Source organism: Lutzomyia longipalpis, chromosome 3 (assembly GCF_024334085.1).
Source record: "Lutzomyia longipalpis isolate SR_M1_2022 chromosome 3, ASM2433408v1".
Classification (NCBI taxonomy): Eukaryota; Metazoa; Arthropoda; class Insecta; order Diptera; family Psychodidae; genus Lutzomyia; species Lutzomyia longipalpis.
Genome location: NC_074709.1, coordinates 26,184,497 through 26,208,624, shown reverse-complemented (window position 1 = coordinate 26,208,624; position 24,128 = coordinate 26,184,497). Strand labels below are relative to the sequence as shown.

Here is a 24,128-nt window from a genome sequence, read left to right as displayed (position 1 = left end):
TCCTTTTCATCTTTAATTTCTTTTCTAAAGCACCAGAATCCAAAACTCGAGAATTTCATTGAGAAAATTCAAGAAAACAACGACTGAAGCAATTTATGGGGCAGTCTAATTAATTTTGTTGTACATTTTCAATGAAACATGTGTTTCATACGTCTTGTTTGGGTTTGTTTTGATCACAAAATTCATTGAGAAATATTCAATTTTTGTGCATTATGCCTACGAGTTTTGAGAGAATTCCCGACCAAATTGGATATTTGGTGCTCACTGAAGATGGGGCAGTGCTTGCATCCGGAGGTGACCTGGAGAATAACGAGGCAAAGGCCAATATTATTACGGGGTTGGTGAATCTCACGGAAAAGTAAGTAAACCCTTGGGTAGGGCAAGGATTCGCAAAACCAACAGAGATTCACAAGTTTACCAAAAGCCTTTACTTTTTCCAAAGTTCTTTAAATAATTTTATTTATCAATTTTCTTATATTATTTTGTAAGATTGAATGGAAATGTTAAGACAACACGTTAAAATATTAATTTAATTTATTGAAAAAAAAAATAATAAAATGATTTTAATGCAATTTAAAAATTGTGAGGTTATGGGGCAATTTGAGGCAAGAAAACGAGTAAAAAAAATGAAAATTCAATAACTTTTTAAAATTTATTTAAATCAGTAATAAGGCTATCTTAGGCAATTTTTTACAAGCTTTTCTTCCATTTTCTGAACTTTGTTAATGCATCAATTTACCCCATTACTGAGATTATTGTATTTACGAAGAAAAATATAACAAAACTACAAAATTATTGTATTCTTTTAACAAATTTTTTTACTAAAAACATCAAAGCAATTTAAATATTGCAACAATAAAATATATTCTAAATTTCACAGCATCGATCCAAAAGTCTTCCCGCAGAATGGCTGCAAGAGGATATCAATTGTCTACGATGACTTCAGCTACACCATTTGCCTGTCCAATAAGAAGATCTACGTTGTGAAGAGGCGCTTCTCGGCGGGAAATTAACTATTTTTTTTTTTTCATGAAAAATCCTATCTATTTACAATTTAACTTTATTACTGTATAAATTGCAATTATATTTGTTTGTCGAAGAATACATTCTTTATATGTTGCTCACACATCTTGGTGGTTTCCTCTGCGAAGGAAAGAATTGCAATAGGTCAGGCAATGCTGAAAACCAGAAAGGTCTTTAGATTTACCGGCAATCTCCAAGAGGGTGGCATTCTTGTTCACAATGGCTATAAAGTGGCGTGAATTGGATTTTTTGTGTGTTATCCAGAAGTCATTGCACATCTTCACAACTGTCTCCTCGCTGCTACTCCCTGCGTTGCGCTCCTCATAGAGATCAGCAATAACATTCATAATGTCCCGAGACATGTTTGCATTTTTGTGCACGCTCCGCCCGTCGGTGTAGAATGTTGTGTCATGCTGCAAACTGAACTCGTTGAAATAGAGGAATTTTGGGGAGAATCCTTCGGGGAAGTCATTCGTGATGAATGTGTCCTTTGCGTAATTTTCACTAACTTCCGATGAGATCGTCGTCAATTGTGGCCCAATGAATGACTGAAGTTCCCCATAGAGATCCTCCGTGAGTGCTGTGGAATCTACAAAACAAAATTACTCAAAGGGCCACCAAGAACTTACTTTTGCGTAAACACACCATTAACGAAAAGACAAATTATTGCTCCAAATGCACGATAGATGACCAAATGGTAGCCACTATTGTCACTCAATGCCCCTTCACTGTCATAAAGGTACATTCCTGATTGGGAGGACTTTTTTGTGGTTTCATCGCTCTGAAAGAGAAATACTCGGGGTGGTTTGACGGCATCCTGCCCATTGCCGCCCGTGAGGAAATTTCCACGCTGATTTTGCGTGAAACTCCGTGAAATTGAGCCTCCCTGGAGATCAGATTGAAGCATCTTTGGAAAAATTGTTCCACTCAAATACTCATAAATACAATAAAGTTCCTTCGGGTTGACTCCACTCCTGTAGGGAAAATTTTTTAGTGTTTTATTGTTTTTTTTAATGTGTTTTATGGAGGTTTATTTGCGTTTGGATTTTTTGTTGAGAATATTGAATTTATTCTTAAATGATTTAGAACGTTTTGACTACATTTTCTTTTTAAAATCTTCTTAAAAAAATATGAAATGATATTTTAAAAATAAATTGTGAAATGAAAAAAAAAGTATTTGCTTTAATTTTCTAACCTCAAATATTCGATAAAAATTGTTCAAACACAAAATAAATTTTCAAAGTTTTTTAAGGAAAATAAAATACTTTTTTTTTATATTTCAGAGACTTTAAGGCCTTTAAGAGTTTTCTTACAGCTCAAAGGGAAATAATTCAAAGTAAATCAATTTTTCAATCGATTGCAATAGCTGTGGATTTTATCAAACTCAATGCGAGAAGTGAAAGAAAAAGTTCTTACCAGACAATTTGCTCATTGTAGAGGAAGATGCACCTTTTTACGTACTCAAACGTGGACTCAATCATGCTGATGAAATTGTGGATGCGTAGGAAGAGTGTCTGATTGAGCGGAAGATACTGAACAGTCCTGGTCACATCCACAATGTCACAGTTTCCAATTTTCAGCGTCAAGATGTACTGAAAAGAAGAGTTTTGGAAGTTATTTCGTCGCCTGGGAGGCTTCTTTTTCGCTTTATTACTTTGCTGAAAAATTGCTGAAGCTTCTGGGAGAGACTCTGGGCATGCTCTTCAGTGGAATCTCCCATCATGTGCTCCCGGAATGTCCCAACAAAGAGCCTAAACATACTGTAGGATTGCTCCAAGAGAGCCCCGTAGATTGTGTCGTGTACATCATCCCCACGGTACTCATTGTACTCCACACCATCTTTTGTCTTCACCAGGAAGGGCACATTCACTGTCTGATGAAGGAAAAATCAGGAAGTTTTCCAGGAAATGAAGAAAAACGGGAAACTAACCATAACCATCCAGAAATCTGGCTCTGGTTCAAAGAAAACCTGACAGGTCTTCTGTGTCCGGAAGGTTTTGCACTCCTCAAAGGGACTGAAGGTGTCTGTGAACTTTATAACAGCCTCACTGAGTCCCACATCCTTAATCTTCTGATCCTTTTCCGTGTCTTCCGGGTGGTAGAAGAGAACTTTCTTTTCTTCCTGAAATGTTTGGGAAATTTTCAATTTTTCATGCAATTTTGCATGTTGGCTTGTTGGGGAACTCACCTCGCCCTCATCTGTGGCCAGAGAGGAGTTGTAAATGAAGAAATTCTTCAATTTTATCTCACTTTTCCTGGCCATTGCTGTTTGTTTTGGTTTTTTCTCAAATGTCAAATTTATTTCTCGGTTTAGCCACTTGACAGTGGCGGCGCTGCTGCGTTTGTTTATTGTCTTGTTGCGGGAATTTCTTGGAGGAGATTTTATTCAAAAGGATTTTCTTGCATTTTCCAGTGTTTTTGTGTGTTTTCCTGGACGAAGTTTTCCGGAGAAGTGTTCAGCAATGTTGGACCTTTTGTTTTCAGTTCACAAAAAAATCCCCACAGCCCTTCCCATTGACACAAGCAAGTAAGACTGGATGGCGTCTCCATGGAGAAGGAGATTTTTCTCTAAGACTTTCCTCATTTTCTCAGTTCCAGGAATTTTGTGACTGTCTCCTCGTGCAATATCATCGCCTTTACGTCCAATTTTGACCTCACGACTGGAGCTTATGGCTATCATTGCTACATTTGCGACATAAACGCCCCATGGAACGTCTACAAGTGAGCAAAGAAAGCCTCCTAACCGGCTTCTTCAGACTCCTCATGGATTTTCTTCCCTTTCCAGGGTAACTTCCAACAAGTATCCAATTTCAATTCTTGCCTGGGATGTTTTGGGGAAGTACCTCCTTATCGGGAATACTTTTGGCTCAATCTGCATTTGGATGCAAAAGGATAATTTCCTGTCTGAGTGGTGCCACGTCTATACGGCTACCTTCCCCGGGGAATGCATCATCAAGGCGGTGTTCTTCCACAATGGCAGGAAGATCTCCTTCAATGCTGACAAGAAGGAAGCCTCCTCGTATTCGGATAAATTCCAAAAAGTCAAATTCTTCCCCAGTGTCCGGCAATTTGGGTGAGAAAAGACCTTCCGGATGGGTTTTTAGGGGAGTTTTCTGACCATCTGGCATTTCAGGGGTGTCCCCACGGATGGATTCTTGGTTATTACGGCTAGTGGACTTATTGGGGCTGTGGCAATTCCTCCGGAACAACCTACAGCCCCATCTCCGGCTCCTCCACCGGCTAATCCTCCTGCTCAGCCGGCTGCCACTCAACCCCAAGCAGCTCCTCTGCCACCGCCACAGCCTCCAGTTATCGTAATTCCCCACATCCTGGCCACGGTGACTGAGAGTCTCGGCCAAACACGAAGCTTCTACACAACAGCTGACGTTTGCTACGGGAAAAGTAAGAATGTCACAGATATTGCAATTGAGTGAAAAATGAAATTTATCTCATCCTCCACCAGATGGTCACTTCCTGATTGCTGCCTCGAACAATGACTACCAGAATCGAACGCTCATTGTTCAATGCTTCAGGGTAATTGTGAAGAAAGTCGAGGAAAAGTTGACAATAACGAGCCATTCTTTGCCGAGTTTCTTCCTCAATGAGGGCATCGGGAGGGATCTTCCGGACTTGGATCTGCTGAAGCTGAAATGGACATTCCAGGAGGACACAGATACGCTCATTGTTGCCATGAATTCCAGCATTGGGGGCTTCATTGAAGTGTGGGGCCTCGTGGAGAAATCCACGCCCATCCATAAACTCTTCCAGGCCAACAAATCCGAAGTCTTCAAAGCTTTTGTGAGTTTTATTTTTTTATGAAGGAGTTTGGAGTTTTTTGGTGTTGTCTGAAGTCTCTGAACTGTTTTAGTCTTGATCTGTTAGTCTTTGTTTTTCTTTTCTTAATAATTCAGAACTTTTCGTTAATTCTTCAGGGTTTTTTTGTTCAGAATCTTTAAGTTTTTGTGTTCTCTGATCTGATTGAAGTCTCTGTCTTTTTGCTTGTCTGAACTGCTCTTCAGAGTCTTTCCTTTTTTGTTCTCTGATCTGTTCTTCAGAGTCTTTAGTTTATTTTTGTTCTCTGATCTGTTTTTCAGAGTCTTTCCTTTTTTGTTCTCTGATCTGTTCTTTAGAGTCTTTAGCTTATTTGTTATCTGATCTATTCAGTCTGGATTTTTGCTGCTCTGAACTTTTTGGGGTCTTTCGCTTCTTTTTGTTCTTTGAACTGATTGGAGTCTTTCCTTTTTTGTTCTCTGATCTGTTCCTCAGAGTCTTTAGTTTATTTTTGTTGTCTGATCTCTTATTCAGAGTCTTTAGTTTATTTTTGTTGTCTGATCTCTTATTCAGAGTCTTTAGTTTATTTTTGCTGCTCTGAACTGTTCTTCAGAGTCTTTAATTTATTTTTGTTGCTCTGATCTATTCAGTCTGGGTTTTCGCTGCTCTGAACTGTTTGTAGTCTTTCGCTTCTTTTTGTTTTCAGATCTGTTCAAAGTCTTTTATTCTTTTGTTCTCTGAACTGATCAGAATCCTCCACTTCCTGCTTCCCTGAACTGTGCTGTGTAGTCTTTGACTTTCCTGATTCTCCGAACTAAACAGTTCCAAAGTCTTTAATTCCAAGTCATCAAAATAGTTCCTCTAAAGTCTTGTTCCAATCCTGAAGAACAGCTTCATAAGTTAGGTCTCCTTCCTTCTAGGTTTGGACTCCACAAAGTCATTTTCGGTATACTTCGAAGATCCTCAATATTTGCACGAGTAAACTCCAACTTGGCTCATCAGGCTACATTTCCGTCGTGATGGCAGACAATTCTGTTTTCTGCCTTCATCGGGATACCCTGAGTAAGGCAGCTAGTGGAAGTTTGAGCATTGCTCATCGCATCGATGACGGAGCGAAGCAGACAAAATTGAATTCAACTCCGAGAGACATTGATGTGTCGTGGATGGGGCATCTTTTGGTTTGTCTTGACAATCTCGGGCAGTTGTTTGTCTTCAAGAGCAACAACATGCCCGAGCAGCTGGGGATGCCGTCTACAATACAGCACACGGTGTCTCTTCTTGAGTACTGCATCGTAGCGGGATATGACTATCTGGATATTCTCCTGGCTATTCGGTCAAGTACAATTGATAATATCGTTGAGAGATTATCGGAGAACTTCAACAGGCAAGTTAATCCGATTCAGCAGTTTTACTACGTTAACTTCCTCACAATGAAGACGAATCTCTACCGATTATCCCCGTCGGGGCAGTCAAAGTCTCAAGATTTAGCCTGTCTCCTTATGCTTCATTCCATTTTAATTGCCTTCAAGAGCCTCCTTCGTCCGTCAGATCTCACTTGTCATGATAAAGGCCCGGCGGAATATTTGGCCAGTAAGTCTCACCTGTCTTCAGGATTTTGGCTTTCAACTTAATTTGTTTTATTCCCTTTTTAGTGGGCCTCTCAGAGTCCAATACAGACGTTGACAAAGTTCTGTTGAATCTCGAAGCAAAGGACTTTACGGTGGAACCTTCAACGCTGCAGAGTCTTCAGCAGCTGATTCAGTGGGTTTCAGACTTGGCGCTCAATATTCTCGCCCGGCTTCCTGAAACACGTTCTAGTGGAGGGAATATGAAGAACACAGGGGTGAGTTGATGATGACATAATACAATTTGTTTGAGACATGTTTAGCAGGTAAAAGAAGGACTTAGTGTTGAGTCTGGAGAAGGTTTCCTTTGATTTTTTTTGATACCCGAATTGAAGATCAGAAAACTTGTTAATTTTATCAGAAGAAGTTTAAAGATTTAGAAGTTCATCTGATGTCTGAACTTTATTCAAGTCTTCTAATCTTAATACAGAGCGTAATACGTTTACGTTTAATACGTTTTGATCATGCTTTCTTAGAGTCCTTTAAGCTCTGATCTGTTTTAGATTGGCTGTTAAAGATACAAGCTGGTCTGAGTTCGTTAGACGATCTGTTAACTGATATAGGCTTGTTTAAAAACAGACGAAACAGTTTGATCTTCGTCTGATTAACGACTACCACAGCTACAGTTGTCTGTTTTACATATGATCTTAAAGCCTTTAAAGGTTTCTCAGAAAAAATCATTCAACTAGCTTCCTGAAAATAGAGCAGGTAAACCTTTGTTTAATCAGAAGAAGTTTAAAGACTTAGAAGGTCGTCTGATATCTGAAATTCATAGAAATCTTCTGATCTTAATGCAGAGCAGGACATCTTTGATTAAACTTTCATGGAGTCTTTTAAGTTCTGATCTGTTTTAGATTGGTTGTTAAAGATAAGAGCCGATCTGACATAAAAGGCCAATAAAATCGTTAGATGATCTGTTTACTGATACAGGCTTGCTTAAAAACAAACGAAACAGTTTGTTCTTTGTCTGATCAACGGCTACAGATGTTTGTTTTACAAATGATCCTAAAGCCTTTAAAGGCTTCTCAGAAGAAATTATTCAACTAGCTTCCTGAAAATAGAGCAGGTGAAGAAACAACCTATAAGAGTCCTAACTAATGAATCCTTTTCAGTACGAAATAAGTCATGACGTCGTGGCGCTCAACAGTATTCGCGAACTTCTGGTTATGATTAGAATTTGGGGCCTGCTAAAGGAGCAGTGTTTACCCATTTTTGCACGTGCCGATAGCCTGGATATCCTCTCGACGGTCTTCCGGCTTCTCACGCGTCTGGCCTTCAATCCCAATGAACCAGACGACATGCTTCTGGATGAGTGTTGCCTACTACCGAGTCAGGTGATGATCCCGCAGTTGCCCTTTGTCACAATGCGCGTCTCAGTGGCTTCTCCACTTCTGGCCAACTTGAATCTTCCGCTCTATGTAAGGAAGTCAGAGCAGGGACGGAGGGATTTCTGGATGATTTTTGTTGGTTTGTTTCTTTTGCAGTTTGAGTACAACGTTGAACCGGAATGTTTGAAGTTTTCCGTGGATAACAATCCCATGGAGAATGGTGGGGTGTCCAATGATAGTGTTGTGGATTCAGTGAGACACCTGCAGCTGGGAAAGATGCCTCCAATGCTCCGGAAATGCTGCCGGTGTGGAGCTGCAACAGCCATGAATAGTGTTGCTCGAACTGCTGCAATGAAAGCTTGGGAGCAGCGTTGGTCAAGCGGATGTCGCTGCGGGGGATTCTGGCGCCTCCAATCGTACGTCTAAAACCCCACACAGAGCATCCGGAAGCAAGAGAAGAGGACAAGCATGAGCAGAAAACAAAGAATTGTGTAGAAAAAAATATTTATTTGACAACTAAAATTCATTTTTTTCTCTCCTTGTAAAATTATCCTTAAGTTTTATGAGTTGATATGCGACCTTTGTCGTCTCTCGAGCTCCTTCTCCTGCTCCAACTTCTCCAGTCGCACCTTGTATTCCTCATTCTGTCGCTGGGAGATCTCCAGCTGCCGCCGGAGCTCCTCTGTTTGCTTCTTTAGGTCCAGGAGTTGCTTTTCAATCTCCGACAGACCCATTGCTGTGGGGAGGTTCCCTTTCGTGTCGTCACGTGGACTTGGAGACTTGTCCGGCACAGCCAGAACATCCAGATCTGCAGTGTAGTCATCGAGATCCGTGTCTGGGGCCTCCTCAGCGTGGATATCCAATAAATTTGGCACTTGATTCGGTTTAATTCTGCAACTGTCGCTCTGTGGGTGGAATTCATTTTTTTAGTCTTCTTCCGGAAGTGGATTTGGGTGGATTGGGATGGTCTTACCTCGGCAAAAATATCCGTGGCTGCTGGAAGGAGTTCCGGTCGCCGGCTAAGAAGCATTTGCCGCCTCTGCTTGGCCGGTACCATCGCCCCATTTGCCTTTAATTGCACTTTCTTCGTGGCACTGAGATCTCCGGACAGCATTCGCTTGAATTCCTCCGCTGTGACGATCTTTATGACCTTATTGGGGGGCTTTAGGGGCTTCACAGATGCCGGAGATATACTCAGGCGGCTCGTGGAGCCCCCAGGGGGCATTTGTGATGTACTCCGTCGGGCTTTTGTCTCATTCATCATGAGCTTCCCCGCTTCGGAGAGAACGAGCTTCCGGCCACCCTGAAGGGCTGAGGAAATAAATGCATTCTCTGTGTCCTCCGTGGGTAGCATTGAGATCCCGTGATCCTTAAGCATTTGCAACGTTGACGAGGGATTTATACTCCGGGTATCTGTGCGGGAAGGAAAAGTGAGGTTATGTCACTTCAAGGACTCGAAAAAAGCTCGAAAGGTGAAAAAATTGATAAAAAAAACTCACCGTCGATTGTCTGGAGGCGAATTATGGCATCACTGAGGGTCATACCATTGTCCTCGTCGATGGAACTGGAATTAATGGGTGGTGAGGGTGTATTGATGACATCAATTGCTTCCTGCACCACCGTTGCCGTCCTCCCGTTGGACTTGACGTCCGGATGGGGGTTTGTGGCAGCTGGAGGTGGTCGCTGGAAGTGCTCTGGGTTCTCCAGGCGTACCCTGAAGGCAGCATCGAGCATGAGGTAGATGTCATTGTAGCCGTGCTCCAGTGCCATGCTCGTGGGTGTTTTCCGGAACTTTGATTCCGCACTCGGATCAGCTCCGTGCCGCAGGAGGATCTCCACGATGCGTCTGTGGCGCTTCTCTACAGCCCAGTGCAGGGGAGTCATCCGGAGCATGTCACGCGCATCGACGTCACACTGATTGGCCACAAGGAGCTCCACAATCTGTTCGTGCCCCTCGTACACGGCAAAATGCAACGGGGTCCTGTCCACTTTGGTGCGCGCGTCCTTATTCAGGCCCGCCCTGATGAGAACCTCACACGTGTCCAGGTGATTGTTCATCGCAGCCAGGTGCAGAGGAGACGTTCCCAGCCAGTCTGTACTGAAGGGGGCTCCCTTGGTCATAAGCTCGCGCACTTGGGGCGTATTCCCCTCCTTGGCACTCAGCAGGAGCATCTTCCCCAAATCCATCACCGTAAATACGGGCTTTGTGGCATCTTCCCCAACCGGAAGCATCGCCCCACTACTGCCAATCTTCTCCGGCTCCTTCTTAATGGCATTCCCAAATAAACTATCCGTCATCATCTTCAAGTGTCTGCGTGTGGAGGGAGAAGAGAAAAAAAGCAACAAATCAGTCGCCATAATCCCATTTCCGCTCATGAGCGGAAGTTGGTAATTTATCATGAAGAAATGCCCGGAAATGCCTCCTTCACGCTCAATGCTAAACACACAAACATCCCCCGGATACCACCTCACCTGGTACTCAGTGCAATTCCTGGGAAATTCCCCAGGAAATGGGGAAAATGTGGAAGAGATTCGGTGCAAGAGGTGAAATTTCAAATTGATCCTTTCTTGCATTTGACCCCCTTCCGATGGCGGTGGGTACGTTCTGTGGCAGCTGGAATGTCTGCTGGGCACCACACAGTGTTGGTCATTCGCAAATTTAATCGGGAAATGGGAAAAACTCTTAGAAAAAACTTCTTTTCCTTTGATTCTGAGAAAAACCCAAACACAAAATATTTTTCACGGGCAACTGTCAATCATAGATGGCGCCAGATGTTTTACCCGGCTGGTCTTTGTTTTATTATTTTTCTCTTTGTAATTTTTTTTGTTTTCTTTTTCTCTGAAATGAATGAATGTTTGATTAGAAATTAATTTAAAAAACTTGTTTAAATTGAATAAAAAGCTAAAATATTTATTACAAATCCAATTTTTTGCATTTTTCAATGAAAAAATAAGAGAAAAATCTTATTCTATAGCCCCAATTTCCCTAAAGAAGCATATTTCGTGTTTCATTTGCATTTCATCTCCCCCACATAAACATGAGAAACATGAATTTCCTCGTGCGCCGACTTTGTGAAACATGTTTCCTATTTGCATAGCATTTTGCAAATGTGTTGTGAAACATTTTCAGTGTGTGCGTAGAGATGTTTCATGTGACAATGTTTCCTACCTCTTGGGGTGTATTGTTCTCTCACTCTTGCACATGCAAGAAGGCAATTTTGCATCCCATTCTCACGTAGATTTCATTCGAACATCGAAGTCACGGGATTTTTCGTGGAAAATTCGCTCAAAATTTTTCAAGTCGACTTTTCGCCCTTAAAGCAGGACGTTTCCACCCATCAATTGGATTAAAAGGGTAATGTAGTATCCCATCAGGTGGCCCCCATATGAATCCCCGTGAAACTCCTGCGGGAAGTTGGTGAAATTCAGTGGAAAAGTGCATGCGTGTTGCGAAGGATGAATCCTTCATGTCCTCGGCGCGACACATTAAAATCAATTTCCTCACACAGTGGGAAAGCATAAAATCCCCACGAGGTGCACATCCTGGCTCAGTTGGTTGGTCACAGTGACACAGTGCGAGGATGGCACGAAAAGTTGCGGGAGTGGTGTGAAAAGTGAATCCTTCGGAAGTGTCTCTGTGGCGCCATCCTTCCGGGCTGGCTCTTCCTCCTTTTCTTCCTGATTCTCAATGTGGGTGTGCCGCCGCCCCCATTTGTGGGGGTTTTCCACTCTGTGGAGGGTCGTGTGGCAAATGGGGCTGGTTGTGGGTAAAAAGATGAACGCGCGTCATGTGACTGATAGTGAAGAGAGAACAGCTGACCTCTTCCTCGCATTACCCATCAGCGGCAATCTGGAAAGGGACAACCTCCGCATGCACCTTTCCTATTGATTCATTTTGCGAATTATTAATGCTGGACACTGAGTCCTGGAAAAGATGTGAATTATTGAGGGAGCTGCCCTTCTTGCGTCTAATGGCAGAAATCCCACAAAACTCCCATTTCTACAAAGTTCTGTCTCTTCACCAACTTCCCAAAGAGTTTTTTTTTCCTAATCTCTTGAAGCTCTCACTTGTGTCCTTTATCCTCCAGTAGTTAGAAGGATTTATTTATTTTTTTTTTAAATTTAATTTTCCCCAAAAGAATCAATTTTCCGGAAGATTCGTCAAAATAAAGGGCTAAATGGGCTGAAATCTTTGGCAGGGATTCAATTGCGCGTCTCAATTGGGCACTATCTCACCCGCGGTGGGAGTTAAACAAGCCCTAAAGTTGCATTTTCAAGGCCAGGAAATCTCAAATTGAGATTTACTCAGATATCGTCAAGGGGGAGTGAATTGGTGGATGTGGTGTACCAAAGTTTTTTTTATTTATTTGAATGAATATTTTAATTTTTTTAAAAATTGTTTCTATTAATGCCCTAGTTTGTTGAGCTAGCTATAGGGGAGTGACTTGAAGTTTGTACACTTTTCTTCCTGGAACGTTTTGATGTGCTTCCCGGAAAGTGCCTTAAGTGGCTAGAAATTGTGTGGTTATCCTTCCCATTGCATTAGGAAGTTTCTAAGGGATCTTAGGAACTTCCTTTTCAACTCCCGGTTGATTCTTGATGTCATCTTTGGGTTAAAATATAAGTTTCTAAAAATGCTTCATGAAATTGCAAAGGGGACTTCTTGAATGTACAGATTTTGACCCAAAGATGACATCAAGGATCAGCCGGGAGCTGAAAAGGTAGTTCCTAAGATCCCTAAGAAACTGTCTGATGCAATGGGAAGGATGACTACGCAACTTCTAGCCACTTATGGCACTTTCCGGGAACATATCAAATCGTTCCGGGAAGAAGAGTTTATTCAAAAAATGTACAAACTTCAAGTTGTTGTATAGGGGATTTTATCCAAAACCTAATAAAGCATAAAAAACTATTTCCGGAAAGACAATATTTCCGAATTTCTTTAATTGCCAGAAAGAAGTTTTTCTACACAAAGAATAATTTACATTTAAAACAAATTCTTAAGGAAATGAATAAATTAAAGCTAAATTAGCTTAACCCTTTAGGTTTTTTGGGTCATACGCTGACCCAAACGTGAAACATTTTAATTTTTCAATTATTTATGAATGTAATTGTTTTTCCATGTTACAAATGAATCAAATTCACGCATAAGGGGTCAAAGAAGACGTTCTGAGTGTGAAAAGTCCTCTAAAAAAATTCATAGAATAAAAATCGCGATAAAAGAGCGCATGTTTCAATGTTTCTATGTTTCACGTTGGACGTTAAAGGGTTAATCCTTTCGCGTCCACATGAAACATTGAAACATGAGGTCTTCTTATCAGAATATTTATTCTATGGATGCTCCCAGGAAATATTTATTCGTCAGAACGTTGGCTGCTTTTGGCCTTATATCTACGTAAATTCAACTCATTCCTAACTTGGAAAAAAAAAAACATTAAATTTAATAAAATTCGGGAAAATAAAATATTTCACGTTCTGGTCTACGTATGGCCCAAAGAACGCGAAAGGGTTAATAACAAAATTTTTAAAATAATATTCAAGTACACCACATCCCAAAAATATTTCCCCCTTGGCTAAATTTCAATTTTAGCGCAATTAAATGATTTTTTAAACGCGTTTTAACTGAAATTGTTTATCCTTAAATAATTTGTTTTTAAATTAGTCGTTCTTTATTAAAATAAAATAAAAAAATAAATAAAAAAATATTTTTGTTTGATTTTTCAGGGATTTCTTGTGAGAAAAGTGCGCGAGAATGTCTGAATACTGGCTCATATCGGCTCCTGGCGACAAGACATGCCAGCAAACGTGGGAGACGATGAACAACGTGACGAGCAAGCAGGGGAATCTGTGCGAGAACTACAAGATGCACATCCCGGACCTCAAGGTGGGCACCCTTGATCAGCTCGTGGGCCTGTCGGACGATCTCGGCAAGTTGGACACCTACGTGGAGTCCATTACGCGCAAGGTGGCCGCCTATTTGGGTGAGGTGCTCGAGGATCAGCGCGATAAGCTCCAGGAGAATTTGCTGGCCAACAACAGTGAGTCCCTCAAATTTCTTTCTTTTTTTTCCTTGAAAATTGTTCGTTTTATTAAACTTTTCCCCTGCCGGGAAGCTCTTCTTTGGCGTCCCTGGCGTTGATTTCAAGAGAAAAAGAAATCAAACCCATCCCGTCGTCTCCCTTAATTGGCATTTTCGTGTTTAATTTCTTTTTTGTATTTCTTTCAAAACTTTCTCCCCTTGTTTGAGCTCAAGGCGGTGGGAAGTTTGTAGAACATTTTTTTTCTCCTTAAGAACAAACAGAAGAAAAGATTTTTCTGTTTTAGAACAATTTTTTTTAAAATTTATTTACGAAGCATCCTCTTGATAGAAATTCTTCCAAATTTTTTGCTGTTTCCTTTTCACAGTTATTCTTTAGATTTCTTTTTTCCTTTCCAATTGGCAATTAGAGTTCAGATAGATTTCTTTTTTAATTCATTTTTCGCGTCAATGCATCGCTTTTCTAATTCAAGAACTTTAATCATTTTTAATTGAAAATATGATAAAAATTAACCCTAAAAAATAATTATAGAATAGATTTTTAACACGGATTTTTGCTTTTTTAACTTGTTTTTTTTTTAATTTGATTTTCTTTTTGTTGTTTTTTCTTTTCTTTTTAATCATTCGCGCATTCATTCAACCTCTAATAATTCAAGAAAAAAAAATCAGTGATTTTCAACAAATTTTCTGTAGATTTCTTATCAAAAATTTGCAAAGATTTTGGTATTTATTTTGTGATTTCTAAATAAGGAATAATTGAAGAGTTTCAAATAAAACTGTTTGGAAAATTGTAGGTATTTAATATATAAAAATTTAATTTACTTTTTGAATGTTTGATTATTGCAAAAAAAAAATAATCTGACTTTTCTGAGAACCCTGAAATTTTTATTTAGTACCTTTCAGACCTTAAAGTATAAAATTCAGCCTCTGAAAATTCTAATATATTTAATTTATGTAAAATTCTAATACTCTAAATCTAGAATTGATTAATTTAAGAAACTGAATTAAGTATGTCCCTAATTTATTACTCTAACGTTAAATTTACTATTCAGACTTCAGAAAAATTGATAATTCATGTCGTGAAACTTTAAGTAAAAAAATTGAAAGTAATTTTTGAATTTCTAAAATTGAAAATTAAAATTTTGAAATTTAAATTGCCAAATTTTCATTGCTAATTTTATTCTTTTTTATTGAACTAAAAATTGAATTTCAAAAGAATTTTAAAATTTTCTTTCTGTCTTAAAAAAATTAAAAGAATATTGTTAGATGCTATAGCAAAATTTTAAAGGATATTTTTGCAATTTATTTTGACTTCATTAGGAAATTTCTAAAATCTGAATTTTCTCATTATTCTTACAATTTAAAGTGTGAGGAATTCTTGAATCTAAGCAGCAGTCAATAAATGAAAAACTAAATTATGCTAATCAGCAAAGTTTCAACAATTCCTCACACTACACAGTCATTAAAAATGTCTCAAAATTTTACAATTAAATTAAAAAAATAATAATTCTTTAAATTGAAAATCACTAATTTCTTCCTTGTTTTGCTTTTAAAATTTTTGTTTCATTTCTATCACTCACAAATTAATTCCAAGGCCCCATTTCTTTCTTATTAGACAAATCGTCAATAGAATAAATTATTTCCATAATTTCCTTTAGCAAATATTTCATTAGAAAATTCCTCCATTAAATGGAAATCATCCTTCAATTAGGAAATAAAAGAAGTAGTTTTATTTTTTATTCTGTTCTTTAAGTGGAATTGATTTTCTTTTTGGTTTGCATTTCTCTGTTGATTGTTTGTTCTTTGCGTTTTGTTATTTGCTTTTTTACCGCGAAAAAGTAGATTAAATAAAAAAGTCAATGTTGATGCATTCTTTCTCTCTCTGTGATGTCTTTCTAAAAAAATAAAAAGAAAATGCACCAAAAGAGATTTTTCTTTGCTCTCTGAATGACAAGGAAAAAGAGAAAATTGTCTTCCAGAGATGTCTTGTTGGGCTCTCCCTCCGCAAAAGGACCTTCCGGGAGAGCCCACAAGACGTCCCGAAAAAAAAATGAAAAAAGGGAGGAAATTCAATTTGCCGAAGAGACTAATATCGATGGATCGCGTGCATTTGTTTGAGGGGGTAATTAATTAATTTTTGATGCATTCGAGAGAATTCTTATTTGCTGCTCTGGATGAAAAATTTAGGATATTTATATTGCAGACCTTGATGGAATATTCAGGGGGGTTATGTGTGCTGACTTGGCCCTCAAATATCCATCGATAAAATACTCTCTTTGACTTTCCTCAACATTTTCCCAGCATTTTCCCTTCACGTCGTCGTCGTCGTTGGTGTCTGTTTGTGTATGATTGATATCTTTTGCCTGAATGAGAGATTTTCCTTTTTTTTTGTTTTAAAGTTTTACTTTTAAAATTCAATAAAAAAATTAGTTTTAGTCAAAGGAAAAAATTTGAGATTTATTAATTTGAATTTAGCAACAATCCCCAAATCACAAAACCATCACCAACACCTCATGAATTTATTATTATTTATTTTAATTTAATTTTTTTTTTATACAAGAAAACATTTTTTTATGTTGTGCAGAAATTTCTCTACTTTTGCTTCTTTATTTTCTGTTTCTATTTTTATGATTTTTTATTCTATTTATTTTGCGCCAAATTTTATATTATTATTTTGCAACAAAAAAAATCCCAATGAGACAAAGAAAAATTAAGCAAAATTTTATACAGCACCCCAGAGTTGATGAGATGGTAGATGAAAGATAAAGATAAATTTAGTTTATGTTATTACGTGTTGTTTGCGCCGAAGGTCCGGGTCCGCCGGATGATGACTCACCAGATGGCACGCAAGTTGTTCAGTTATCTTGCCATAGCCATGACACAGACCCATGTACATCCTGCCAACGGAGCTTAGCTAATTCAGTGAGCTCAGAACGGTGTGATTCGGAATGTGCGTGCGGCATTACAAACAACAACAACAACACAACAGGCCAAAATCATCACAACCGACACAGTGACAATGATCCATTTGATTGGTGGTTTCACAGAAGTAAAAGCTCCAAAAAGAGCAGGTACACAAATGAAATAGAGGGAAAGGGAACTAGTAGGCACCTTAGTTTGAATTCTAGAGCACTCAATGCGATCCGGAATGTCCGGAATAGGGAAAATTGTTTTATATTTGTGATCTTCTTCATTGGAATTTATTTATTTTGCTGAATATTGTTGGATTCTTGCAAATATTGGTTTAGAAATGAGCAAATTTGAAGTTCCGGAATGAATAATAAGTAAGGTTATGTTGGACGTATTTTCCGGACAATTTTTTCGGTTTTAGAAAAGGAATAGAGAGAAGTTTTTTGATCAAATTACTTACAAAGCTCTTCAAATTTTTGCAAATAAATTGAATGAATTTGTGTCTCAATGAGTTAGATCCGAAGCCGCCATTTTGTATTTCTAACCTCAAAATTCATTGTCATATAGGCACGGAACGCACTGAAGAATATGCATTCTATTCAGATCGAATAATTATAATGAATGATAGAGAAGAAATAAGGCCAAACGGAAAAAAAAATATTTGCATTCAATTAAGATTTCTGTGGACGTAGATTTTACTTCTAGTTCATAACCTCAAAATTCCCGTTAATTTTAAAACTTTTTAATGGCGTCTGTTTTCATTTTTCACAAAGATTGAAACTGTCGTAGTTTAATCAATTAATCCAGAAAATAAATATTTTTATCCATTGAAATAATTTATTAAGAATCTTTGAATCCTATACGTCTTTATAATTCAATCTTCAAGAAATTTTGCGGACAATTTAAATGATTTTTTTTTCGCGAGGAATTTTATTTTTTAAATGGATTAATAAAGATACATAAAACTTCAAAACAGCGGATTTCTTTTTCGAATGAAAATCTTCATTAACTTTGAAGTTCTTTGTGAAATGATTGTTATTAATTTTTTCAATAATTTCTAATAAAACCGGAAGATTCTTTGAGGTTAATTTTGTATAAAAGTCCGTTAGAATTTGAAATTTAACTTGATAATAAGATGGCGGACTCAGAATGGCGCCACTGAATCCGCCATTTTGTGTTTCTCTTTCGTTAAGAGTAAAAATATCTCATTTTATGCAAGATAATGACGTGAAGATCACAGAAAAAGGTCATAATACAAATAAAATCAGCAAATTGAAGAGAAATTTCGTTAAATAATTTAAAAATTGAAAGAAAAATGAAGAATTGATGAATTTTTAACGGTTAATCTGCGGGTTTTGTTTTCGAATGACAATACGTCGCGATCGCAAATGCTGTGGGCTTGCTTTAAAGAAACAAAAATAGGGGAACTAGTTAGAGGGGTTTGCGTGGTATTTGCGTAATGGAATTGTAATAGCCTGTGCCATCCACTCCCCCCTCATACAAAGGAGTCATTCGTCGAGTCAATTGCACATGGGCGGAAGTGGAAATGGCGGCGGTGGTGGTGGTGGTGGAGGCGGATCAACGCATCGCTCCTCACCGGTCAGCAGTTGCTGCGGCAGCAGTCAGGGACGATCGAGTCCCGATGATGAAGATGGGCTCAGGGAGCCACCCAGTTTCCCCCTAAGTCCAGGTCAGCACAAAATAGCAAAGAAAACTCACGCAAAAAAAAATAAATAAGAGAATAATTAAGAAGAGAATGTGAAAGAGGATCAACCACCAGCATTAATCACATTGAACACACTTTTATCTTTTTTTTGTGTTATTTTTTTATTTATTCTTTTAGTGAAGGATTTCATCATAATCATCGAAATATTATTTTTTTTTATTATGATTTTTGAAAATATTTTTTTATTAGGAAAATTTTCATGTGAAATTCATTTCTTTTTGCGAAAATGTTTGTAAAATGTTGAAATTGATGCAATTTGTTGTTGGCGTTTTGTAAAAAAAAAGAAAACAACTCATTTTAAATGTTTGTTTGAAATTTAAATGAAGAAGAAGAAGAATTTGTATTTCAGACAAGGAGATTTCTGATTGGTTAGTAGGTTCAAGCCAAAGCATTCTCATTGGCTACTCAATATCGCGTCTACGACGCCATCTGGCGGAGTTTCAGTTTTACGTTAATTTGAAAGAAAACTTTGTCCTTTAAAATTTTTTTCCGAGGGGTATTTTAAATTTTTAAAATGAGTTGATTAAAAAAATTTCATTCATCGTTGTTTTTCATTTTATTTTCTTAATTTTTAAGGAAGTTTTCCCACCATTTCATCCCCATTCAAAGTCATTGAATCAAGTATATAAAAAATATTTTTCTTATTCTATCTAAATAAATATTCCAAAAGTGTCGCTCCTTGTTGTCTCTCTCAATTGTCCTGTGTAAGAAGAATCTTTAAAAAAAATATATTTTTGTAATTTAATTTTTATTTCCTGCAGCTGCAACGTTGTTGTTGATTTATTTTCTTTTGGAAAGAAAGTCTCGTGGAAATTCTCTCTCTTCCTGTACTGCTGTCTTCCTTCCTATTTGTGGTTTTTTAGCGTGTGTGTGTTGTGTGACCATCAGGAGTGTTTGATGTCCTTTATCCTTTTATCGTTCCACGAAAAAAGAAATGTACAAAAAAGCACATTTAGCTCACTTTTTAATGCTGCTTCTGCCACTATTTTTTCACTTCAATTTAGTCGAAAAAAATGTGTTAGGAAATGAAACGAATGAAGGTTGAAAAAGAAGAGAAAAAACAGTAAAAAAGTCACTTCCACCTACCCCTTTTTGCTGCTCATTTTTATATTATGAATTTTTATTTATATCCTCCCTGGCGCTTAGTCCTGCCTGTCTTTTAGTTCACGGCCAACAAAGCCCCTTTTCCACACATTGAGCCCTACTTTTTCCTTCCTCTTCTTTTCGATATATATTGACGATTACTCAATTCAATTTGTATTAATAGATCAATATTTTAAGTATGATGATGATGCATTTGTAAATAGATGGCAACACCGTGCGTCCTTTTTTTTGGCCTTTTCTCTACAATTGCTTTGTGCCACTAAATGGAAAGGCTTTTAAAGGCATTTTCTGCATGAACTTTTACTTTTCTGCAAGCACGTAAATTTTTAAAAGATTTTTTCTCCAAAGAAAAGAATTTAAGAAGAAATGAAGGGAAAAGAGAAATTCTCAAAACTAAATTTTTCAGCTGATCTTCCATTGTACATCACCCGCTTTCAGTGGGATATGGCCAAGTATCCAATAAAGCAATCGCTAAGAAATATCGCTGATATCATCTCGAAGCAAGTTGGGCAGATTGATGCAGACCTCAAGGTTAAGTCGTCAGCCTACAACAGCCTCAAGGGGAACTTGCAGAATTTGGAGAAGAAGCAAACGTGAGTCTCTCTGCTTGATGAAAGATGGAGAATTTTGGGGCAAGAAGGATTTCTTTTTTAATTTATTATTTTCAGTGGAAGCCTCCTTACGCGCAATTTGGCGGATATCGTCAAGAGGGAGCACTTTATCCTCGATTCTGAGTATCTCACGACGCTCCTCGTAATTGTGCCCAAGTAAGTTAATTTTCTTGTTCTCTTTTTTAACAGAATTATGATTTTTATTAAAGTTAAATTATCATTGATTTTGACTAAAGAATTGAATTTTTGGTAAATTGGTAAATTAATTTAAAACTGTAGTAAAAAATGGTAAAAGAAATTATTTTCTTCGTTGCTTCTTGTTAATTTATTTTTGCACTAAAAGGTGTAGAAAATTGGATATTTAATACGGCCTTTACTTATTTTCTTACACTGATATTTTGCCACGAAAAATCGTGGTAAAAATTGGCATTTTTGTAAATATTTTGGTTAATTATTGGTTAACAAAATTTTTGGTAATTTGTTGATAAAAAATATTTTTTTTAATTTATTATGAACACAAACTAAATTGACGACAAAAGATTTAGTTGGTATTGGTGGTAAAATATCGGTAAAATGGTACTATATCAATATTAGTAATTTTTGGTAAATTATTCCTTAAATTCAAATAGAAAATAGGCTTCAAATTATAACCATTGGTAATTAGTAATTTAGTAAAGGAATGAAAATATGTAGAAAAAAATAAAACCAAAACATTGGTAAATTTCTGCTAAATTATTGGTAAAAAAAATTGTTTTAAATAAGCAGATAAATTATTCAATTCATTGTTAATCTTCAGTTAAATCGTTCGTAAAACTAAGAGTATTCTGTAAAAAAAAAAGTAGCCGGAGTACTTAGAAACCTCATTTGAAGGCAACAGAAATTCAATGAGAGTGGTAATTTTTTGGTAAATAGTGGTTAAAGGAATTCTTACCAAAGTTTTTTTTTGTTAAAGTTAGATAGTTTGGTAAAGTAAAGAACTACAAATTTTTACCAAAAATTTATATTTCAGGAGCAAAATATACTAACTTTTACCATAAATTTTTTACCAACACATTCCATATGGAAAAAACACTGATATATTAGTAAATTGTTTAATAACCATTAAATATTTTTCCAATAAAAAATACCATTTAATTTATTTGATTTTTAACCAGAAATCGGTAATAATTAACCCTTTTCCTTAGCTATTTTTCAATTTTCTTTTAAATAATTTCTTTGGCCATTTTCTTGACCATCACTGTACTCTAGAAGAATAAATTCCTTAAAATAATATCTCTGAAAATCAATAAAAAAATGATAACAAAAAATAGAATAAACAATAAACTGAGAAAATAACTTCTTCGTGCATAGGGCCCTCGTGCAGGACTGGAATGGTCACTACGAGAAACTTACGGACATGATTGTACCGCGTTCAACGCAGTGCATTACGCAGGATCAGGACTTTGCCCTTTACACGGTGACACTATTCAAGAAGGTTGTTGATGAGTTCAAGCTGCATGCGCGTGAGAAGAAGTTCGTCGTGCGTGAGTTCACGTACAACGAGGAAGAGCTCGCGGCGGGTAAGAATGAAATCACGAAACTCGTGACGGACAAGAAGAAGCAATTTGGGCCGCTTGTGCGATGGCTCAAGGTGAACTTCAGTGAGTGCTTCTGTGCGTGGATTCACGTGAAGGCACTCCGTGTCTTTGTGGAGTCCGTACTGCGGTATGGATTGCCCGTAAACTTCCAGGCTATCCTCATTCATCCGCACAAGAAGAGTACCAAGAGACTCCGCGATGTCCTCAATCAGCTCTATGGGCACTTGGATGGTTCTGCGGCATCTTCCGGCGGTAGCAATGCCGACGTGAGTAGAGAAAAATTTTCTTTTTTTTCGTTTCATTTTTACGTCATTTTGCTCATTTTTTTGTGATTTTTTCTTGTGAATTGGTTAACTCCCCAAGTAACCTCCACCCTCGTCCTCACTCGATACTACAGAGCACTTTGAGCTAACAGAGCTCTGACTAACTCTACTCTCTTTATCACTCTCTACTACTCTCTCAGTGCTCTCCTATATTCTCTTGAGGATCCTTGAGCCGTTACAGTTACCGCCAATCTAAGGGTACTCAACTCACTCTACGAGCAGGTTAATATTCGCTGGATAGTGAGTCGGGCGCTACAATTTTTTTTCTGTTTTTTTTTTTTTGTTTATTGAGGAAGAATTTTTACAAAATTTCTGAAAGAAAAATTAATTTAGAAGAATTCTTTGAAAGATCTAAAAAGTTCTAGGTCTTATAGGTCACCTAGGTTTGTTTTTTTTTTAACAGAAATATTCAAAATATTTATTTTTTAGTAAGTTTTCATTTTTTTCTTTGATTTTGTGAGATTTTTGTCCATTCTAAAAGTATTAAAGTGAATTAAGAGAAAAAAGACGCTACTACATTCGGCCCTTCCCTGACACTGTGACGTCCTTCAGCCATTAAACATTCTTTTCATTTTCATTTTTTTTTAAATTAATTTGTGACTTGAAAATAATTAAAAACAATTTAATAATTTTTGCATTTCAGACCGTTGATATTCCTGGCCTTGGATTCGGTCAGTCTGAATACTATCCGTATGTGTACTACAAATTAAATATCGATATGGTGGAGTCGAAGATGTAAAACAAAAATACGCAGCCAGCTTTATGAGCCGAATGAGTTAATCGATAATAAAAGAAAAAAAAATAATAAGAAATTATCTTTGCAAAAAAAAGAAGATAAAACAATAACACATGCGGGCCATTTGTAGATGAATAATTTTAGTTGATTTTTTCTCCCATTTCCTTTTTTGTTTTTCGCAAAAAAAATCCATTAAAAAGAAGAAAATTTTGAGAAATGAAAATGAAAAATTGCGATTGAAGAAAAATCAGTATTTAGCGGATTTAGGTTGTTAAGTGGAAAAACAAAATAAAAAAAAGAAAAATCGTGTAAAGAAAATTATCCAAAAATTAATGAAAAAAGACGGATAAATTGTAAATATTTGTAATTTTTTGAAATTTCCAAATAATTTGTCCTCCTTCATTGTTTTTTTTTCTCCTTGTTTTGTTTCCTAAAAGCATCAAAGTGGTGGCATAAAGTTCATTCAATTTTTAGCGTCAATGTTAGTGAAGAAATAAACATTAAAAAAAAGTTTCAAAAAAACATTTCAATGTATTTAAAAAAAATTATTGCATGTGGAGCGTTGTCCTTTATTCGAGAAGAAGTAAAAAAAGGATTTAAAAAAAAACGCCCGCCCGGCGTTTCAGGATAGAGTTTATAAAAACAAACGGAAATCTGTTGAAAAAAATGAGTTATTATTGTAAATAAAGAAAATATATAGAGAGAAAACATTCCAATAAGTTTTGTGTTTTATTGCTGAATTAAAAGTAAAAGGACTCTATTCATTTTCGACTGTTTCGCAATGTTTTTTCTTTGGAAGAAAAATAATTTCTTTTGGAGGATCAAAAAATAGTCCAGAATAGACAAAAAAAACTCCAATTTCAATGGAATTAACTGAAAAAAAAATCAGAAATTTGATTGGAAATACAAAAATCACGCCCCTATTGCATGAAGCATATGCATCATTGCTTCGATTGATGCTTCTTTGATAGATTTCGAGGTTCTTAGAAGCAATAGTGCATTGATTTTTTTATGATTTCACTAAAACTTCTCCTTATTTTCTATTTATTTTTTTTAAAAAGATTTTTAGATTGATCTAAACGCTTTTTTTGCTCATTTGTTTGTTGAATTAATTAAACATAAAATTATCGCCAAAAAAGGTTATCAAATTGTTGTTAAAAAAAACTAAATACGTTATCTTGTATGGCCAAGCCTGCTTCAAGCTATTAATAAACCTCCGGTGATCTTGAAAATAAAAAAAAAGACAATTTTTTAAGAAAACATTTTTTTTAATTCATTTTAATGCAAAATTTCTGTTAAAAACTTTGTCCTGTTTGTCCTTATTTAAGCAGTCTATAAGAATTAATATTATAGCTTT

General features: G+C 36.9%; 6 protein-coding genes across 7 annotated transcripts; 4 read left to right on the top strand and 2 right to left on the bottom strand.

The window, feature by feature from the left end:
• The first annotated feature begins 135 nt into the window (after positions 1-135).
• Positions 136-1,126, top strand: LOC129793554 (ragulator complex protein LAMTOR4 homolog). The gene is made up of 2 exons (XM_055833663.1): positions 136-358; positions 881-1,126. Exons 1-2 carry the CDS (start codon positions 213-215, stop codon positions 1,011-1,013), a joined length of 279 nt encoding a protein of 92 aa, XP_055689638.1. The 5' UTR covers positions 136-212; the 3' UTR covers positions 1,014-1,126.
• Positions 1,045-3,328, bottom strand: LOC129793505 (vacuolar fusion protein CCZ1 homolog). 2 transcript variants are annotated; one of them, XM_055833601.1, is made up of 7 exons: positions 3,212-3,328; positions 2,954-3,145; positions 2,678-2,896; positions 2,440-2,615; positions 1,669-1,997; positions 1,208-1,612; positions 1,045-1,143 (listed from the first exon to the last, which is right to left on the bottom strand). In XM_055833601.1, exons 1-7 carry the CDS (start codon positions 3,284-3,286, stop codon positions 1,082-1,084), a joined length of 1,458 nt encoding a protein of 485 aa, XP_055689576.1. In that variant the 5' UTR covers positions 3,287-3,328; the 3' UTR covers positions 1,045-1,081. The 2 variants fall into 2 exon arrangements, with proteins under 2 accessions (XP_055689576.1, XP_055689575.1); XM_055833600.1 differs by having other exon boundaries at positions 1,045-1,612.
• A 17-nt stretch (positions 3,329-3,345) lies between these two features.
• Positions 3,346-8,269, top strand: LOC129793482 (mediator of RNA polymerase II transcription subunit 16). Its single transcript, XM_055833557.1, has 9 exons — positions 3,346-3,550; positions 3,616-3,744; positions 3,809-4,096; positions 4,157-4,425; positions 4,487-4,821; positions 5,715-6,384; positions 6,447-6,637; positions 7,532-7,837; positions 7,904-8,269. Exons 1-9 carry the CDS (start codon positions 3,486-3,488, stop codon positions 8,171-8,173), a joined length of 2,523 nt encoding a protein of 840 aa, XP_055689532.1. The 5' UTR covers positions 3,346-3,485; the 3' UTR covers positions 8,174-8,269.
• On the bottom strand, positions 8,235-10,500 carry LOC129793498 (GA-binding protein subunit beta-1). The gene is made up of 4 exons (XM_055833591.1): positions 10,220-10,500; positions 9,247-10,058; positions 8,721-9,160; positions 8,235-8,652 (listed from the first exon to the last, which is right to left on the bottom strand). Exons 2-4 carry the CDS (start codon positions 10,046-10,048, stop codon positions 8,308-8,310), a joined length of 1,587 nt encoding a protein of 528 aa, XP_055689566.1. The 5' UTR covers positions 10,049-10,058; positions 10,220-10,500; the 3' UTR covers positions 8,235-8,307.
• A 424-nt stretch (positions 10,501-10,924) lies between these two features.
• LOC129793524 (V-type proton ATPase subunit C-like) lies at positions 10,925-23,490 on the top strand. Its single transcript, XM_055833629.1, has 6 exons — positions 10,925-11,102; positions 13,472-13,785; positions 19,931-20,117; positions 20,193-20,291; positions 21,486-21,978; positions 22,679-23,490. Exons 2-6 carry the CDS (start codon positions 13,500-13,502, stop codon positions 22,772-22,774), a joined length of 1,161 nt encoding a protein of 386 aa, XP_055689604.1. The 5' UTR covers positions 10,925-11,102; positions 13,472-13,499; the 3' UTR covers positions 22,775-23,490.
• On the top strand, positions 13,792-18,708 carry LOC129793543 (uncharacterized). Its single transcript, XM_055833652.1, has 2 exons — positions 13,792-16,855; positions 18,200-18,708. Exons 1-2 carry the CDS (start codon positions 16,566-16,568, stop codon positions 18,429-18,431), a joined length of 522 nt encoding a protein of 173 aa, XP_055689627.1. The 5' UTR covers positions 13,792-16,565; the 3' UTR covers positions 18,432-18,708.
• Positions 23,491-24,128: the final 638 nt, after the last annotated feature.